Raw genomic sequence first — 17,932 nt, 5'->3', positions numbered from 1 at the left:
CCTCACACATAGAGGGTTTCTTTACATGACTCATTTTATAACAAGTTAAACTGAGGAAGTTCGCCTTGGAAAAAAAATAACAAAATGCCTTTTTTATACACAGAAGGCTCCCTAAGAGAAGATTAAAAAAAAAAAAAAAAGGGCAAGCCAGTGTTTGGGAGCCTATATTCTGCATCCCACTGCTCTTTACACAGAGAAGGGATGTCAAATATTGCCCAAAACCCACAATATGAAGCAAGCAACTTCAGAAGGAAGAACAGTCACAGCCAGGCACAGTCACACTTTCACCAGATTAAGGATTCACAAATTAAGGATTATCACCTTTGACTTCTGTTTAATAGTTTTATTAGGAATAACTCTTGATATTATAGGGTTCACTCTTATCAAATGCGCACATGGCACAGAAAACACATACACATCAATTTTACCCAGACTGACATTTATTATTGACTAGGATTTTAGACAGGAAAGAAATGAAAACTGTTTAGCCTGGTGAAACATCCACCTACGCAGTTCACCTCAGCCTCTGCTGATTTAATCAGCGGAGCTCTTGCTCCCGTAATTACTATGTTGGCGTAATTTGCCTGCGCAGCCATATAAAGTTTTCACTGGGGTTGACAGGTCTCGTTAAAAAGCTCTGGACCACTGCTTTAGGGGATGGTGGATAGCACAGTCCTGTCTCGCTAAGAGCCATGGACAGAAATGGGGATGTTCTTTTCATAAAGAAATTCTTAGACCACAACTCTAAAAAGAATATGGAAATATCAGCAAGGCAGACTGAAATATCAAGAACTCTGAGGCAGCTTTTAGTGACAGCCCAGCCACGTTTTGGACTTTATTCTCATTAAGATGGCGAGAGTCACAGAGGGTTACTGGGGACTGTGCATTATGCATCCTCCTATCCTTGTGCAACAGAGCAGAGAGATCCTAAAAAAGGATTTTCACAGAAAACCCTTCAGAATCTGTTAAAGCAATTCGTAACTCCACTAAAGCGAAACCGGACCGTTCCATCTTGATATCAGACTTTTAAAATACATTGACATCTAATATGCAAAGCTCAGATTTGCATTCACAACCATTCAGTGAGCAGAGGAAGACCGTTGGGTTTCTATGTAGCAGCTCTCCAAAAGAGGCAAAGGACAGAAATGTCTTCTTGAGATAACGTTAAGTCATGGCAAAATATCTGGTTTCCTAAAGACAGAAGGCAGGTCTTTCAATTTGTCAGCAAAGATCACTCAGTGCCATAAAAAGGACAGAGGTTCTCAAACCAACTAGCATTTATTTGCAGGTGAATATTTAGAAGAGTACGGCTGTCCAATTTGCTACTGAGTCACCATGGATAGGATATCTAATTAAGTATTTTCTTTTCAACAGCAGATTTTCCTTCCTGACCCCACAGCCTCAGCCCAGTTCCATTTCAGGCATGCTTCCCAAGCTGATCTGACAAACTGATAGAAACATCAGGCGCCAGCATCCTCAGAGTCCTTCGTCATTGTAAACAGGGGAAAGGGGTTTGAGGATGCTGCGGGCGTTGCTCTCCACGAGCGGCCGCCAGCTCACCTCGCCTGTCAGCAGCAGGTCCTCCCCACTCAGCGCGTCCAGGTGCTGCACCTGCAAGGAGAGGACATTAGTGCAAGGAGTCCCATCACCCATTCAAGTTCCTCAAGAGCTACACAAACACAGTGCTTCCCAGAAGAAAAGCAGAACAGGGATATTCTAGCATATTTTGCCATTTGTGTGAGGTAGACCTAAAAAGATAATTTACAACTTTTTAAGCATCGTGGAAAGGCTAGGAGATAAGTGCCTGCAGATCCACTGAAGTTAACTGCGTAAGGTCTTCTACTAATGCCTTACCTAATGCTTCCTCTGAAAGTTTGGCACCAGGACAAAGAAGAGCAACGCAAAGCTACCATGAGTCATTTTATCTTCCTGGCAGTTAATTAAGATGACACACTGCTAGTACCATCATCTACATGCAGTGCTCTCATAGAAGTGGTTTCGCATAGACCAAGACTTTTCACTATATAAAAAAAGCCTGACCAGCAGGGAACACTGAGATTTATAATATAAAAGCACATGAGCTGGAGGAGATGAACGTGGAATGAACACTCGTTCTCGCAATACAAGAAATACTTGGGATCAAATGAAATTTGAAGGTGCAATGTAAGCAAAACAAAAAAATCTCTTGTCACACAACATTGGGTTAACTTGCAGGACACTGTAAACACAGAGGGGAGAGGGGACAGGGAGAGGGAAGAAAAAAGCCCATCAAGGGTCAGTAAAAGACAAAACCATAACCTCTGGCTCAGGAAGTCTGTGAACAGCAGATTGCTAGGAGAGTTGACCAGGGAAATAGTACACATGCTTGCCCTATTACTATATTCTTCTCTGGCATCCACTAATAGCCACTGTTAAAGACAGAATCAGCAAGAAAATGTGGGAAAGACCTCATACACAATGCTTACTGGAAACAAAAGATAATTAGGCAAGGAGTTTCTCAACAGAGGAAAGACTACACCAAAGGCCATGGAGGGTCAGACCAAAGAGCCATCTAAGCACAATATCCTGTTTCTGACAGCCATCAACAGCAGAACCCCCAGGAGAAGTTAAGTACAATGCATGCATATGTTATTTTCCTTGTTTATTTTCCCTCCCTCTCAAAATTTGTTAATTTGGGGATTTTGAGCCTGAAGTGGTTGTTGTAGATTTAATAGCCCTGGACAGACTTCTCTTCCACAAACCTTGCCAGTGGCTTTGGAACCCACATGCAACTGTAGCATCCCAAACAACATGTGGCAACGTTATGCCCCCATGTCCTTGCATCAGCCAACAGCCTTTCCTTGCTCACCTTTCATATGTTTTTCAGGAAGGGGATCCTACTCATTGCTAATAAAGAAGCTGTTTCATGTCATCCTTACTGCTCTTCTCTGAGCCTTCTTCAGTTCAGTTTTTATCTGGTTTTGATGGCCGAAACCCAAACCATTCACATTATTCAAGATCACAATGGTACCATGGATTTAAAAAGCAGCATGGCAACACTATTCCTTCCTTAGTTCTGAGCTTTTGTTTTACTTTTTTCAAACACTACAGAGTGCTGAGCTGACATTTTGATAATACAATTATAATCTCAAGGATTCATTCCTGTGTGGTAACAGACAGTTTAGAGCTCATCAGAATATATGTAAAGCTGGGACTGTTTTTCTCAAGTGCACCTCATTAGAGCTGCCTACAGGAATGACCTGTCTTCACAGAAGATCACTGATCCTTCCCCAAGGTGCCACATTTACCTGTGTGATCACTGTTTCCTATTCAACTGCTAATAGCTTCTGCCCTATCCTTCCCTTGAATACACAGAAGTGCAACAAATTCTCTACTTGTCAGCAAATTGTCCCAAATTACACACCTTTCTATGTGTTTGCTCCCTGCCAATCTGCAGTTTTAAACTTTTCTACAGCCTCACTGATGTTAAGCATAACAACCTTAAGCACTAAATCAAGTCTGTCCCTCCTGAGCAGCCCTCCAGCATTCCAAAATCGTCCTCAATCCCTTATGAAGTTTAGCCCTTTACTTCCCACACCAGTTTCTCAGACACATGCTGACATACTGTCTCTCCAAATCTCTACCTGGTCCCGAATATAGTATTGGAAATAGTACAGAGAATGCTGGTGCGGAGGTTCTGGTCTTCAATTCCCTGTCCAACAGCCTACGCTCTTCCTCCAGAACCTCCCTCACCTCTTTTCTGTCTTTGGCACCCACCTGGACCATATCCTAGAAAACTGGTTCACAAACCTCCTAAGGGTTGAGAGGACAAACACTACTTAATATTGTTTCCTCCACGTAGTAACCGAAAGAAACAGAAATAATTCTGGAAAACAAGCCCTTTTACTTCTTTCCCACAAAGATCCATCAGTAGACTTCCAAGCTCTGTGTGCTATTTAATTATGAACAGGATCCCAACTCCGCAAAATCAATTATAATTCTACAACAAATTGCAGCCCATTTCTGACACATTTTGTCAAGCCTCTCCATAGCACAGGTCCAGAAAAAGATGAGCAGGATTGCTTTCAATATTCCGTGAATTTCTCTGCAGCTATTTTTCTTCATCCAACTGCAATAAATATCAGCCAGCTTTTATATTTTTACCTTTTTCTCCTTAAAAAATATCACTGAACATAAAAATCAGTTATATTTATGAGGAGAACTGAGCTACACAGTATGCAAGCAATAAAAAGAAATATTTAATATTCTAAGCAAGAGAAGTTGCACTATGAGCTGTAGCGTACCTGTTTGCGCACGTATTCTACGAGTAGCTCCAGATGCCGAGGGTCCTCACAGTTCCTGTTAAAAAGGTTTCTCCAAAGAGCTGCTGCCAGAACATGATCATCAGACAAGATTCCCTAAAGGAAGTACAGAGGGGGATTAAAAACTGCACGTGAAGAGGGTCTGAACACACGACAACCACATTACTCTACTTGGCAAGTGACAATATTAGCTGTCTCAAAGCCTACAGCTGCTATGGACTGTACGTATGAAACATCAATCTTTCCCAGAATGGAAAAACAACTCTGGCCTTACATTAATTTACAAACAGCCTGTAACAAATATTCTGGCAAGTTAATTTGGGGGGGGGGGGGGAAGGGTCAGAGTATTCCTAATGTAGAAGCTGATAATTGCATTTCTATGTTATGAAATCTTCACCATAAAAATGTTGGCCTTACAGAGAAGGCAGCACCACCTCACAGAGTTGTGTGAAGCGCATGACACTTGGAAAAGAAAAAGGATATTTAATACAATGTTGCTGAAACGTAGTCAGGACTTTGCTATTTTGCTTTGCTTTTTTATTTTTCATTCTAAATGAGAAAGAGAGAACTCATCATCAAGAACTATCCAGATTTTTCCAGTTAAATCTAATATTAAATTTGGCTTATACAAGAATCATATCCATAAGTGCTTTTTGTCTAAATTCTCTCTCACTTTTATTGTCTTTTTAGACTATGTGGAGTTATCGCCATAGTCTCATAACTCCTGTCTTCTGTTGACACATTTGCCAAAGGCAAGAGAGGACTTTAAAATATTCAGTTAAAAATAAAAAAGGTCAACATTTATTTTTAACTAGATCTTTTATTTCCAGCAAAAAGAGAAAAGGAAAAGACGACAGAGGCAGACACATCCTGGCTATACTTGAAACTAAAGACTTGCATGCATAACACTGTCCACAACTCTATGAAGTTTACATTTACAAGATATTAATAATGCAAATCACCGTGCAAAATAATATCAACATGTGAATAAGAAGAGCATCTGAAGAGCAACACCCACGAGACCAAAAAAAACCCCTACTAAACGAGATGATGTAATTGTATTTTCTTCTTGAAAGTCCTGCAGACACTTGTGCACAGCAGTGCTTTCACCTCCCCGTATTGTTAGGTAGTTCCTATAAATACCTTCTCACATAGACTCCCTATAGATACTCTCTTTGCTTTCAAAGTATAGATGAGTACAATGGGAGTCAGACAGAGGAAATGATTTATTGATGGTCAAGCAGTGACAGTGAAGCAGTACAAAGAACATCCCTCCTTCCATGTCCCACAGTTAGATCAATATGCTGTGTACTTTCTTTTTTCTTAAAAGCACTTTAATTCAAGCTCATAAGATGATTGTGACAAATAACAAATCTGCTTCCATAATATAAGATTTCTCCAAACATATGTACGGCAAATGCATCATTCATCTGGAGTATTCTGTGTTCATGAATCAGATGGTCTATTTGTTCTCGCACATTCTCCAAAAACACCCTTCTTACCTCATCATATCCAAAGAGAGCTGCATAGAAATTTTCTACCATACTTCTCATATCTTCCTTTAGAACAACGGAATTAATCTGAAAAATAAACCAGAAAACCATCTGTGTAGGCTCTAAAGAGGAGGTGATGAGAAAAATACTATCTGTTTCTTCTTTGGCTACTCAGAGTGAAATTGTGCCTTGGCCCGCATCGGTTCGGACCTGGCTGGAAGTAATGATGTCAGCGCAGTCAAACATTTTTAGAACAACGTGCAACACAGCTCCGCTAATTCTGTACACAAAGGAAAGTCAGTGTTACTCAGAATATATGAATGGCAGAAAAATCCTCAGCCAACAGCTGACGTACAGCTATATGAGCAGAGAAAAAAAACCGCAGCTGGGGAAAGTGAAGGCCAGGCTGTCCTTTCAGTGGCAGCATAGGCTAAGATAATGAAGACTTCTTTGTATTTTAACTATGAAGCAGGTTTTCCAGACCTTGACTTGTTCACACAGGGCTTTTAGAAACTCGGAGGTTTTGCAACTTTTTCTTCCAAAGCATGGACTCCAGAGCTGGATGTGCTATTATGGTAAAAGTACTGTAACGCTAAAGATAGAGGCACCATCCCTACCACTACTACTTAGTTGTCAATATTGACTTTGTTGTTCAGGAATCACATGAATTTTGTTTCTACAGCATCTCGCTAGAAGTTTAGACTTACTAGTTTTTGACTATGACTAAATTTCTTTCAGAGTTTGTGATCCAGCTACTTCCCCCTATGCTGTAAGTGCGACTCAGTCCAAGTTCCACACTGACTTTTAACTAAATTTAACCACTGCTTAAATATTTGCTGGTTTGGACTAAGCCATCCATTGGCTTGCAGAACTGACCCCATGTGAGCTTAAGATGGAACAAAAAAGAGATCAACTGCTAGGTCCAGAGTGACGGCTGAAATAGCTTGCATGCATCTCCCTCACACAAACTGTCTATTCCTTTTGCCTGTATTTTTTACTTCTATCAACAAAATGAGCTAATAAACAGTCCCTCTCCTGAGAGCTAAGCTACACTGCAACTGGTAAAGCTTCTTCTTTGTATTGACTCTCCTGAGAGATACTAAGCATTTCTTATGACAGCATCAACCACACGTCCTAAATACTTTCTTAGTATCCTTAAGAGTACTCATCTCAGTAATTATGCAACAGCTTTTCTATCAAAACATGAATTTTTTTTTTGCCACGCTAGCAAATCTCCAATTCAAATAGTCTTCCATTAAACCACTATCTTTTTTCATCTGTTGATTTTTATAGAAATGCATATAGTGCAAACACAAGGAAAATTCCTTTTATGTCAGTTACTCATATTTTTCCATTAATATAAACTATTAAAATTCATGCAGATATTTTATAGGCTATCAAGATTTGGAGACTGGTTATTACTGAGTGTTTAAAAAAAAGAACTAAACATAAGAAATCAGAGGGTTAAATGATGACTGCAACTTCTGTAATGACTTAATTAAATTTTTATTGAGTACATAAACTATGATGTCATTTCTACCCAACCATGCTCAAATTTTCTATGCATGTCAGAGATCGTGGTTTTTCTCAATAGAACATACTTCTAAATAAGCTGCACTTCTACAGCTCTAATAAGGGGGAGCAGGTCTCATGTAACACACTCAATAAATTATCCTTCCATTTTAAACAAACAAATTCCATGAGTTATTATATATTTGCCACGCACTTTTTATGACATAATAAAAATGTTACCTCAAGGATTACTTAACACATACTACAAATGTTACAGCAGGCAACTGCAAGGGGCAAAGAAAACAAATAGTCCCATTACAGAGACAAGTCCTGGACTATACATCCCTAGGGAAGCAGCTTTCTATACTAAAAACAAAGAGCAGCAGCTTTAAGTTAGCAAGAAATAGATTGGCGAAGGAGATAACCAAGTTAAACAAGCACAGCAATAAATACATCTTAAAAGACAAACAGGTTAAAATATAAAATATGACTTTGGGGATGAAGCGGTATCTTAGGCAGTAAAATTCCATTTAAAGGAATATTGCACTTTCTGAAGAATAAAACTGGCATTCGTTAAGTACAAACATTGCAGGAAAAAATCCTTCTTTATAAAACAAGAAAAATGAATAAATCCAAATCAACATTTGTTGGAAACACTTCCTCTTTTTAAGCTTGTACATGTTCTTACCACTGGCAAGTCTCATGATCTAGTTGGTCATGATTCTGCTGACTCTTCCCCAGTTTGTTATTAAGAAGAAAAACTGCTAGACAATTCCAAGTGAGTAATTGCTAATAACAAGAAAAAAAAATCAGTAACATCTGGAGCTCTTCTAGGGACTTAGCCCCTTTGCCTTCTTTGGAACAACCCATTGCAGAGCTGTCACCAGACTAAATTTATATACCATCGCCTAAATTGACACACAGAACTATCTTAGTTCAAAACAAGGAATACATTTTTGATACATCTCTCACATTTACAAGACCTTTAAAAAAAAGGAAATGCACAGCTAATGCATCTTCCTACTAGGTCACAACTTTTCACTGAAAGACTCCACGATGCCACATTCTGCCTGCAAGACGACTCCAGCATATGACTACTGCATTTTCATATTATATTGCAGTAAGAAACTCATCTTCAGCCTCAACGAGTTCAATATGCATCATTTAAGAGCCAACTGGTGAGGCTTATTGCTGTATCAGACAATTTACGATATCAAGTCTCAGTTAATGTTTTGTATTCTAACAACGTTTCTAGGAAAGTAAGAGCACACTGCTTTATTGTATGTGCTGGACACATATGAAAATACCGGATGTATGGACACAGTTTTTAAAGTGAAAGCTACTATAGGATTAGTCCATGTTAATGTCTTTTGTTGAATTGAGAGCATTCTTTTGTAATGAATCTCCTCCTCGTCCCCACTTACCATGCTTTGTTTTACACTGCAGAGAAGCCTCAGCATGCACCTGGAAAATGTGCTCTGATGCGCTCTACCTGCTAAGAGGCATTCAGCCCACAATCAGCCTAGAACCAGGGCAAGGGAAAGCTCATCCCTGCAGAGCAGGGACACTGGATCATCAAACGTGTTCCTGTCAGACCTCACTAAATGTGATGTAGACATAGCTGGGATGTCCACAGGCTACACTATTTGAAAGCACTTTAACAGGAGTTTCTTTCTGTAACGGCTTTTGCCAGCATGTGTTGCACCCTTAAGCTACTTTAACACATTAATCCATCCATGGACTATAAAGCCAGAAGGGACACTTCTAATGGCACCTTGTACAAGCGCTAGTCATTGAATTTCATGCAGCAATTCCTCTCTTTCGGCCATAAGTTATGGTTGAACTAGATTTTTTTTATTAAGAGATTTCAGCCAGAAGAAATGATTAGATCATAGAACCTGACCCTCTGCATATCACAGACCATTACATTTCACTGAGTTCCCTCTGTACTAAGCTCAGTAAGTTGTGTTTGGCTAAAGCATATCACCCTCACAGCTGAACATGTGTATCTCATTTCAGATTTGAATTTTCTGGCTTAAGCTTCCAACCCCTCATTTTCATTATACCGTTCCTGCTAGAATAAAAAGCCTCTTCTGTACAATGTATTTGCTCCTGTACCTGTACACAGTAGATGTGTCAGTATAGTCATTTTTTCAAACTAAGATTAGGCTCTTTAAGGTAATGTTTACACTAGGTGCACTAATATACTACATCATCAGCATACTCCTCGAGCCATCAAAGTTGTAATAGCCAAGTAGTGTTTTATGCTGATACAGTAAAAATTAATCCATCTCTTGTGCAAAACAAGTTACACAGGTATGAGTACACTTTTGTTGTTACGTCTGAGTCTACTCTGGGGAATTCTGTTAGCCACGCTGCCGTAAACATCGATCGACTCCTACTGACACTTTGATTACTGGAGCGTTCAATATCTGCAGAAGTTCCTGAAAGAGATACAGGACAAATCTTTCTTGATAAAAAAGTGTCACTCCTCAAACATTTAGGCTTTTTTATTCACCTTCTCTCAACTTGCATTTGGAAAGAATAACTTACACAATATAGTTATAAATAATATATAACCACATATGGGCTTTTAAAGTGTTTGCTGCCCTTTTAATAAAGGCATATGACATTAAATGAGAAAACTTGCATACAGCCCTTTTATTTCCTCCAATAACGTAACTATTACTTGTAGGACAGTAATTTTGAAAATGACTGAGACTGTAGCTAGGTTCAAAAAGATTAAATTAATAAAACACATCAAAAATATCTCTGTAGCAAGGGGCCAAAAAGGCCAGTTCCTTCAGGCAATCTCACATGTTGTGAAATGACAAAGATACTGCAGAAATTATTTTTCCAATCTTCATTTTTTGAGTCTTTTATTAACCACTCTGTTACTTTGTCTGCAGACAAGCTTGCTGGCTTGTAATTAGCTACAGCTATGAGTCCCCATATACTTTAAAATATTAACTTTTCCTGATAAATTCTCTAATTTTCTAATTAAAAGTAAGTAATTTTGTAATGCACCTCGGTAGATAATTAACTTCAGACAACAGTCTTTAAAGCCTTCTTCAATGTTCGGTGACAACCTACTTCAATATTGTATTAACCTAGACAAAACCTAAATGTTAGATTGTATCAGAACCAGTTCCTGCCAAAATCTTCAATCCATAAAAACAACATGTTAATGGCAAAAAAGACTTTTGCATGCTCTGCTACCTTCATAACGATTGCATAATCATCAATAACAGTCCTTAGAGGAAATTTATTTCAAGCAGACATAGAAAAGCAAGTTATATAAAATTATCTACATATTTCAGCAAAAACAGATGGTCACCCCAAGCTGTCTAGTATCAAGAAAATGAGGTGTGTTTCTATCTTGCAGTCTATTAATTTGGAAACTCTGCCACTGTAACAGTTAAAGATGCAGAGCAGATCGCAGTACAATCCTAATGGTATTAAATATATGGGGGCTTATTCCAAATTCCTTTTCATCTGTCGTATGTGGCTGGCAGAGCTCACTGACAACCTCTCAAGAGAAAGATCAGGGAAAAGAGGTCAAATCACTGTTCTCTCTGTCCAGTTGTGCTGATGCTCTGTAAGGGGGAGCAGTTGCACAGGGTTTTTTCCTGTAATGCCTCTTTTGACAAACTAGTTGCTAGAAGCCTAAAACTGATCACAAACACGTTTCTGAACACACCAGAATCAAGAAGTCAGTCTGATAAACTGAAAGGAAGTTACGTAACCAAGTTTAAAAGATGCACTTGGAGAAGGCAGCAGTAAAGGTAAATAAATAAAGGTAGATATTCACCATGAGCACTTACAGAGATCTGTAAAACTCAATCTCTTTACTGATACAAATCTCAGAGTCACGCACAAGACATACCGTGCTGGATCAGACCAAGGTCCACCTAAGAACATGGTATCTTACCTTCAACAGTAGCCAGATACATTAAGTAATAAGACTGTAAGTTGATATACGCTTCCTCCAAGTATTCTCCCAACCATTTTCACCTCAGGACAATTCTCAACCCTTGATACTTGTTTCTATAGTACCCTTCAAAAGGTCTCTACGCCATGCAACTTGTCCAGTAAACTTTCTGCATCCACAATACGCTTCAGCAAGAAATATCCAAGTCTACTATCCGTGATGAGAACCATCACCTCCTGTTTGTTTCTTCTGAAACTGGCTCCCGCTACTTTCATCTGGTGGCCCAGGTTGCTGGATGAGACAATGAATACACATTGCTCCATTGCCTTCTCACGGCACTCAGAATTCTGAGAGTCCATCATACTCCATGTGATATGATCTGCCCATAGAAAAAGACTTCAGATAACTTAATAAAAGTCAAGAGCAACAAAATCCCTGGGATCAGAAAGTGCTAAACTAAATGAAATGTATTAGAGAACATTTAATAGGGCTGTCGAGTCACGGAAGGTGGCATCCGTTTTAAAAAGTATTTCAGTAGAACCAGGTAAGTACAGAATAGTAGAAAATAGAATAATAAATGAAAATAACAATCACAGATAATTATGAGCAGTAATATTCAGTGCTGATAAAGGTACTAGTAGTAGGTGTGTTAAAAAAGTAATAAAATTTATATAGCTATGTGCACCCGTTTAGCAGCTACAATTCCAGAAATTGAAATTAAAGAGATTTGGTGGAGAAATCTCAAAAAAGTTTCAGTTCAACAATTCAATAGTGAAGAAAAAGACAAATAAATGTTAGGAATCATTATGAAAGGAATATAGAACAAGAGAAACCCTGTTCTGCCATAAATCCATAGTGCGCCCACATATGAAATGCTGCACATATTTATTACCTTTTCATCTCAGAATAGATCTAAAAGAAATAGAAACCACACAGAAAAGACCAAGGTGATGAGACGTATGAGGAAACACTAGTTATATTCAGGAAGAAACGAGGAGGAAGATAATGGAGAGGTAAAATCATGAGTGGTATCGAGCAGGTAAACAAGGAATTACTGTTCACTGCTTCTCATAAAAGATTTATAGAAGAAGCTGCTGAAATGACCAAATAATACTTTAAAAAGAAAAGTACTTTCTCACGTAACACAATTAAGTGGCTGAAGTCATTGCCACAGGACATTAAAGAGCAAAAAATACGAGAGGGGTAAAAAAGAGACTGTACATTCATAGAGGATTTCTGTTAGTAGATACTAAATATGATGGGCCCCATGCAACTCTCATGTTACTCTTTAGTTAATGCCAAGAGAATATACCAGAAGAAATACTGATACACACTTCTGTTTCTTAAACTTTTTCCCAAATACCTCCGGTCATTGCTAGAAATAGTACACTGGATCTTCATCTGACATTAGAAGAACAGTTTCTGAGGATGTTCAGTTTTGTTCATTTTTTTGCTGCTCGTTGCAGGTATGGACTGGTATCTCTTCTGTCTGTGTACCTCTTCCTGCCCTGACTTGCAGCTGGACAGCCACAGCTGGTTAGACGATCCTGCATACCAGTCATCAGGTCACTTTGCTGACTTGATAGGAATTTCACCTGAAATACGCTAGTGCAATTAAAAAAAATTGCTACCTTTACCATAGCTTTTAGCAATCTCATGGGAAGAGGCTACATTTTATTTTTTAGAGCAAGAATGATCCTGCTCATACCAAACACATCATCCTCCCCTAGGGCAATAATAACAACAACAACAACCACCACCACCACCACCACCACCACTCTTTCTCCAAGAATTTGGGACCAAAACAAGTTTCTGTTGGATAGGAACAGCAAGTCACCCATCTCCTCTAAAAAAGTGAGCCACATCTCCTCTCCTAAACAACTCTCCACAAGAAAATAAGTTTATTTCATTTCAAAAATGGAGTGACAATTGCTAGACCCCCATACAATTAGTAAGCAATTAACAAGCCTAATCTTAGCACCTAGCACTGCTACAACCTTTATCCAGTGATTGAAACCAGGACAAATGCAAATCCTTACTATCTCACTTTCATTTTTGTAGTGCCTAGCAGACCGGCTTATTTGTATTTGCTCCATCAGACTTCCCACTACTTCCTAGCACAGCCCCGTTCCTACGTGACCTGTTTGACATTCTCCCATCAGTTCCACATTTGGGTAAAATTCTAATTTGAAGTTACATTGCTTTCACCTTCTACCAATATTCTGCACCTTCTGGTTTCAATCATAAGCTGAGAAAAACCCGATTTCCCCAAGCACTCCTCCTCCCCAGGGCTTCAAACACACGCATGCCACAGAACAGTTAACAGTTAAATATTTTCTTGCCAATATTTTAAGAGTGCAGAAGGTTCCAAATTGCTGGTAAAATAAACAATGCCAGACTGTGAAAACTCCTGCCTGCCATATACTCTGATGTTAACAAGAGTTTCTTTATTACCGTAACCTTTCAGAAGCGAACAAAAATTATTTCTCTACCCTAGTTCTGCCCTCGAGTAAAAGGCAAAGGAGGAAAGCAAACCATGAAAAAGCTGCATGGTAAGATACTGTGAGTTTTCCATCTTACTTCTGTATTTCATTCAGACTTGATGCTGCTGTGAATAAATAAACTTCCAGAAGATCCTAAAAGCATGGGCAAGAATTCTAAGAAGCCAAAAATTTGCCTACACACTGTTTCCTGAATAACACAGATTAAACCGATACATTGGCCATCTTCCCTCTTGCAAGTACATAATAAAACAGGAAATACGAAAGGGCAAATTTAGGATGCTCTCAATGAGACATTATTTTCAAGGCCCTCAGTACATAGCTCTGTCCCCTGGGGCTTTAGCCACGGACTTCCATCAATCACAGGGTCTCTGCCATTTCCTCACTTTTAAAAAAATGTTGACAAACAGAAAGAATTGCTAGCACTTTCAGTCATTTGTCTTGTTCGTGCTATCTAAGTTCAGGTGACACCCCCCTAAAATCACTGGTCATTCACAAGGCTGCCAGCCTTCTGTTACCTACCAAATATATTTGGAGTTCTGGAATCCACGTCCAAGCCATCTGAAAACCAATTCACATCAGTGTTGCTCATTTCACATATACCAAGACTCCATTGACCCCATCTTCCAACCACGACATCCATACCACCGGCTGAATCTCCCTTTTTACGCACAGTCACTCTTGTGCCCAGCGGCCATCTGATCAACTTGAAAATCAACAAGATGTGTGTTTTGCCAGCAACAAATAGAGATCTTTAAGATCAGATACAGTGGTATTTTGGTCAAATCTTTTAACCTTTTGCATGATTTTCTGCCCTTTGAATATGAAAACAACGACATTCAAGTTCTTACAGATGTGTAATGATAACTAATTAGTTAATATCAATAGAGATACAGCAAGTGCTGTGTATGACCAGAAACAGAAGAGGAAGACACAACAACTGAGGACAGACAAGGGAATAAAAAGAATCTATTGAGATTCCCAAACCAGAATGGAAAACAGAAAAACACATCAGTTTGCCTAGATGTGTACAAAAGTATCATATGCCGGTGTTTATACTAAAGTAGTAAAAGAAATCAAAGAAGCAAGCAAGCTGGAAAGCGAGCGTTGGAATTATTGAATGTATTGCATTTGCACTTCCTGATGATTATAATTTATTCTATTGTGGGAGTTGTTAGTAAAAGCAGTCAAAAATAAGGGCTTTACAGAGCTGCCAGTTTTATAAATGGATAAAATGGGCCAGAGAAGACAGAAAATGAAGTAACAAAATAAACAGTGTTGTAACAAAACCACAAACGCTTGTGTGTTGGGTTTGTGTGGCAAGGTTTTGGTAGCGGGAGGGGCTACAGGGGTGGCTTCTGTGAGAAGCTGCTAGAAGCTTCCCCTGTGTCTGATAGAGCCAATGCCAGCCGGCTCCAAGATGGACCCGCCGCTGGCCAAGGCCGAGCCAATCAGCGCCTCTGTGATAACATAGTTAAGAAGGAAAACAAAAGGGTTAAAGGAAGCTTTTGCAACCGGAGAGAGGAGTGAGAAGATGTAAGAAACTCTGCAGACACCAAGGTCAGTGAGGAAGGAGGGGGAGGAGGCACTCCAGGCACCAGAGCAAAGATCCCCCTGCAGCCCGTGGTGAAGACCATGGTGAAGCAGGCTGTCCCCCTGCAGCCCATGGAGGAAGGATGAGGGGGTGTAGAGATTCCACCTGCAGCCCGTGGAGGACCCCACGCTGGAGCAGGTGGAGGCACCTGAAGGAGGCTGTGGCCCGTGGGAAGCCCACGCTGGAGCAAGTCTGGGCCGGACCGGTAGACCCGTGGAGAGAGGAGCCCACGCCAGGGCAGGTTTGCTGGCAGGACTTGTGACCCTGTGGGAGAGACCCCACGCTGGAGCAGTCTGCTGCTGAAGGTCTGCACCCTGTGGGAAGACTACGCTGGAGCAGTTCGTGAAGGACTGTAGCCCGTGGGAGAGACTCCATGCTGGAGCAGGGGAATGTTGAGAGGAGTCCTCCCCCTGAGGACAAAGAAGTGGCAGAGACAATGTGTGCTGAACTGACCGCAACCCCCATTCCCTGCCCCCTTGTGCCGCTGAGGGGGGAGGAGGTTGAAGCCAGGAGTGAAGTTGAGCCCGAGAAGATGGGAGGGGTGGGGGGAGGTGTTTTAAGAGTTGATTGTATTTTCTCATTGCTCTACTCTGTTTTGCCTAGTAATAAATTAGATGAATCTCCTCTCTACATTCAGTCTGTTTTGCTCGTGACGGTAATTAGTGAGTGATCTCTCCCTGTCCTTATCTCGACCCAAGCCTTTCGTTAGACTTCTCCTCTCCCATCCCGCTGGGGGAGGGGTGAGTGAGCGGCCGCGTGGCACCCAGCTACCGGCTGGGCCTAAACCACGACAACTTGCAACCCACTTACATAGCCAGGATACAGGACGCTGTAGTACGTGCATTGTAAATGTGAAGACTGCTGTGTCTGCAGCAGAATTTAAGACTGGCCTTTGAAGGAGTTTGACAATTCAAGTGGCACAGAGCTGCTTGCAGGAGAAGCTGTTCCAGACTGCCAGCAGTAGCAGATGGCCAACTCAATCCCCCAGGTCACGCTACAGGCTACTGAAGCAAAAAAAACCCCGCTAGTAGACACAGTCAGGAGATGTAACACCGTAATGAGCATCAAGCCAGAGAGATGATCCTTGCAGCAGTTTTCAGAACATGTATGAGTGATGTTTAGGTCAGAGAGAATAAAAGATGAGGCATGAGGACAGCAGAGAAGGAAAGTGCCAACGATGGCAAATATGGGATTTAGGATGGGAAATCAAGGGTTCAGATAAAGAAATAAAGGAATTTAAGAAGAAAGGAAAGATCTGGAGTTGAGAGAAGTAAAGTCATGAAGAAGCTTCAAGATGCAAGGGTGGGTTTGAAGCAAGCAGATGAGAGGACAGATCCTGAGCTTCCATTGTGCACCTTTGCTACAGGAGGTTCCTGGATAAGCACGTTGAATAAAGACAGGATTGACCATTGAATCAGTGAAGCAGCATGCTAGGGATGGAGAGCAGGCACAACTGGCACCAGCGGTTGTAAAAGGATGAGTTGAACGTGAAGGAACACAAGGGAAGGGAGAGAGGTGGTGGTGCCAGTCTGCCACACAGAAAGGGGTCCTGTAAGGAAGCAAAGAGAATTAACAAGAGAGATAAGAAAAGGTAGAGAGATAAACTAATATCTCTACGAGGTAAGGAGTAGGAAGGGAGAAATATTTGGCATACTGACAGAGGGGAAATGTGAAAACAAGTGCCTGCCCTGAAAAGGGAATCAGATACAAGCTCCGGTGAATTCAGGCATTAGGGTAACACAAAAATGACTAAGGACAAGGAGGGGAAAAAAACCACTCAGAATGGATGTGATGAATTAAGACCTTAAGTACTGCAAGTAAATGCCAAAATTAGGCATACCTGAAAACAGTAATACAGTCAGTGTACCACAGAGCAAAGCAAGCAGTGGGGAAGTAAACCTTCGTGGCACCTGACAAAACCAAAGTGTCAAGCAAGGAAGGCAACCCAGAGAACAGGGGCATGCTCTTCTTGCAGGATAGCTGGAGCGAGAGAGAACAAGACTAATTACCACAGTTGTACAGATATAAGCTTGATGAAGATCCTGTTAGCCGAAATGCATTGTCTGTCACAGAGAAAACAGAGAAAAGAATTTCTCTTGCACACCATGCCCCTCTCTCTCCTGGAAACAATCACTGTAGTCCATAGAGCTGCACTCATGGTGAAACAAAGCAATAAAATAAAAGTTACTAATTCCTCCCCAAAATAAAAGTTAGAGAAGAGATCCCAAGTACCGAACAGACCTCACTTGTGCCATCTGTGCCCTGTAAAGACAAGTCCAGAATTTGTGCAAAATACAGCACCTCAACCACTCCTTAGTTTAGCCAGAATTAGCATTTGGGAGCGTTCAGCAGAAGCTGGTGTGTACAGAAAACCAACCAAGCTCTCCTTGTCAGCAGCAGTTACCAAACACCATCAGGTAGATGCAACTAGTGCCTCCTGATCGAGGAGGAAGGGAACAGGTAGAGGCACTACGCAAAGTGGCAGCTGGTGAGCCGGGAGAGCCAAGAGCAGCGACGTACTGTTCTGATCAAAGCCACAACACGTGGGTGCTGCTGAGTCTGCCAGAGACACAGAAGGACATTGTGCAAGGAGAAGGGAA

General features: G+C 40.7%; 1 protein-coding gene across 2 annotated transcripts in view; it reads right to left on the bottom strand.

Annotated features, from left to right (window-relative positions):
- Window positions 1-422: 422 nt before the first annotated feature.
- The window catches only part of LOC129214228 (ubiquinol-cytochrome-c reductase complex assembly factor 1), a 50,354-nt gene continuing 32,844 nt past the window's right edge, over window positions 423-17,932 (bottom strand). For both annotated transcript variants that reach the window (XM_054845545.1, XM_054845546.1), the window contains exons 8-10: window positions 5,804-5,881; window positions 4,284-4,397; window positions 423-1,611 (exon numbers count right to left, since the gene is read on the bottom strand). In XM_054845545.1, the coding sequence (XP_054701520.1) occupies window positions 1,477-1,611; window positions 4,284-4,397; window positions 5,804-5,881 (327 nt within the window). In that variant the 3' untranslated portion in view covers window positions 423-1,476. The remainder of the gene's footprint in view (window positions 1,612-4,283; window positions 4,398-5,803; window positions 5,882-17,932) is intronic.

The sequence above is a fragment of the Grus americana genome, chromosome 17 (genome assembly GCF_028858705.1).
Source record: "Grus americana isolate bGruAme1 chromosome 17, bGruAme1.mat, whole genome shotgun sequence".
NCBI lineage: Eukaryota > Metazoa > Chordata > Aves > Gruiformes > Gruidae > Grus > Grus americana.
The sequence above is the reverse complement of the archived record's forward strand: the minus strand, read 5'-3'. Positions and strand labels throughout refer to the sequence as shown.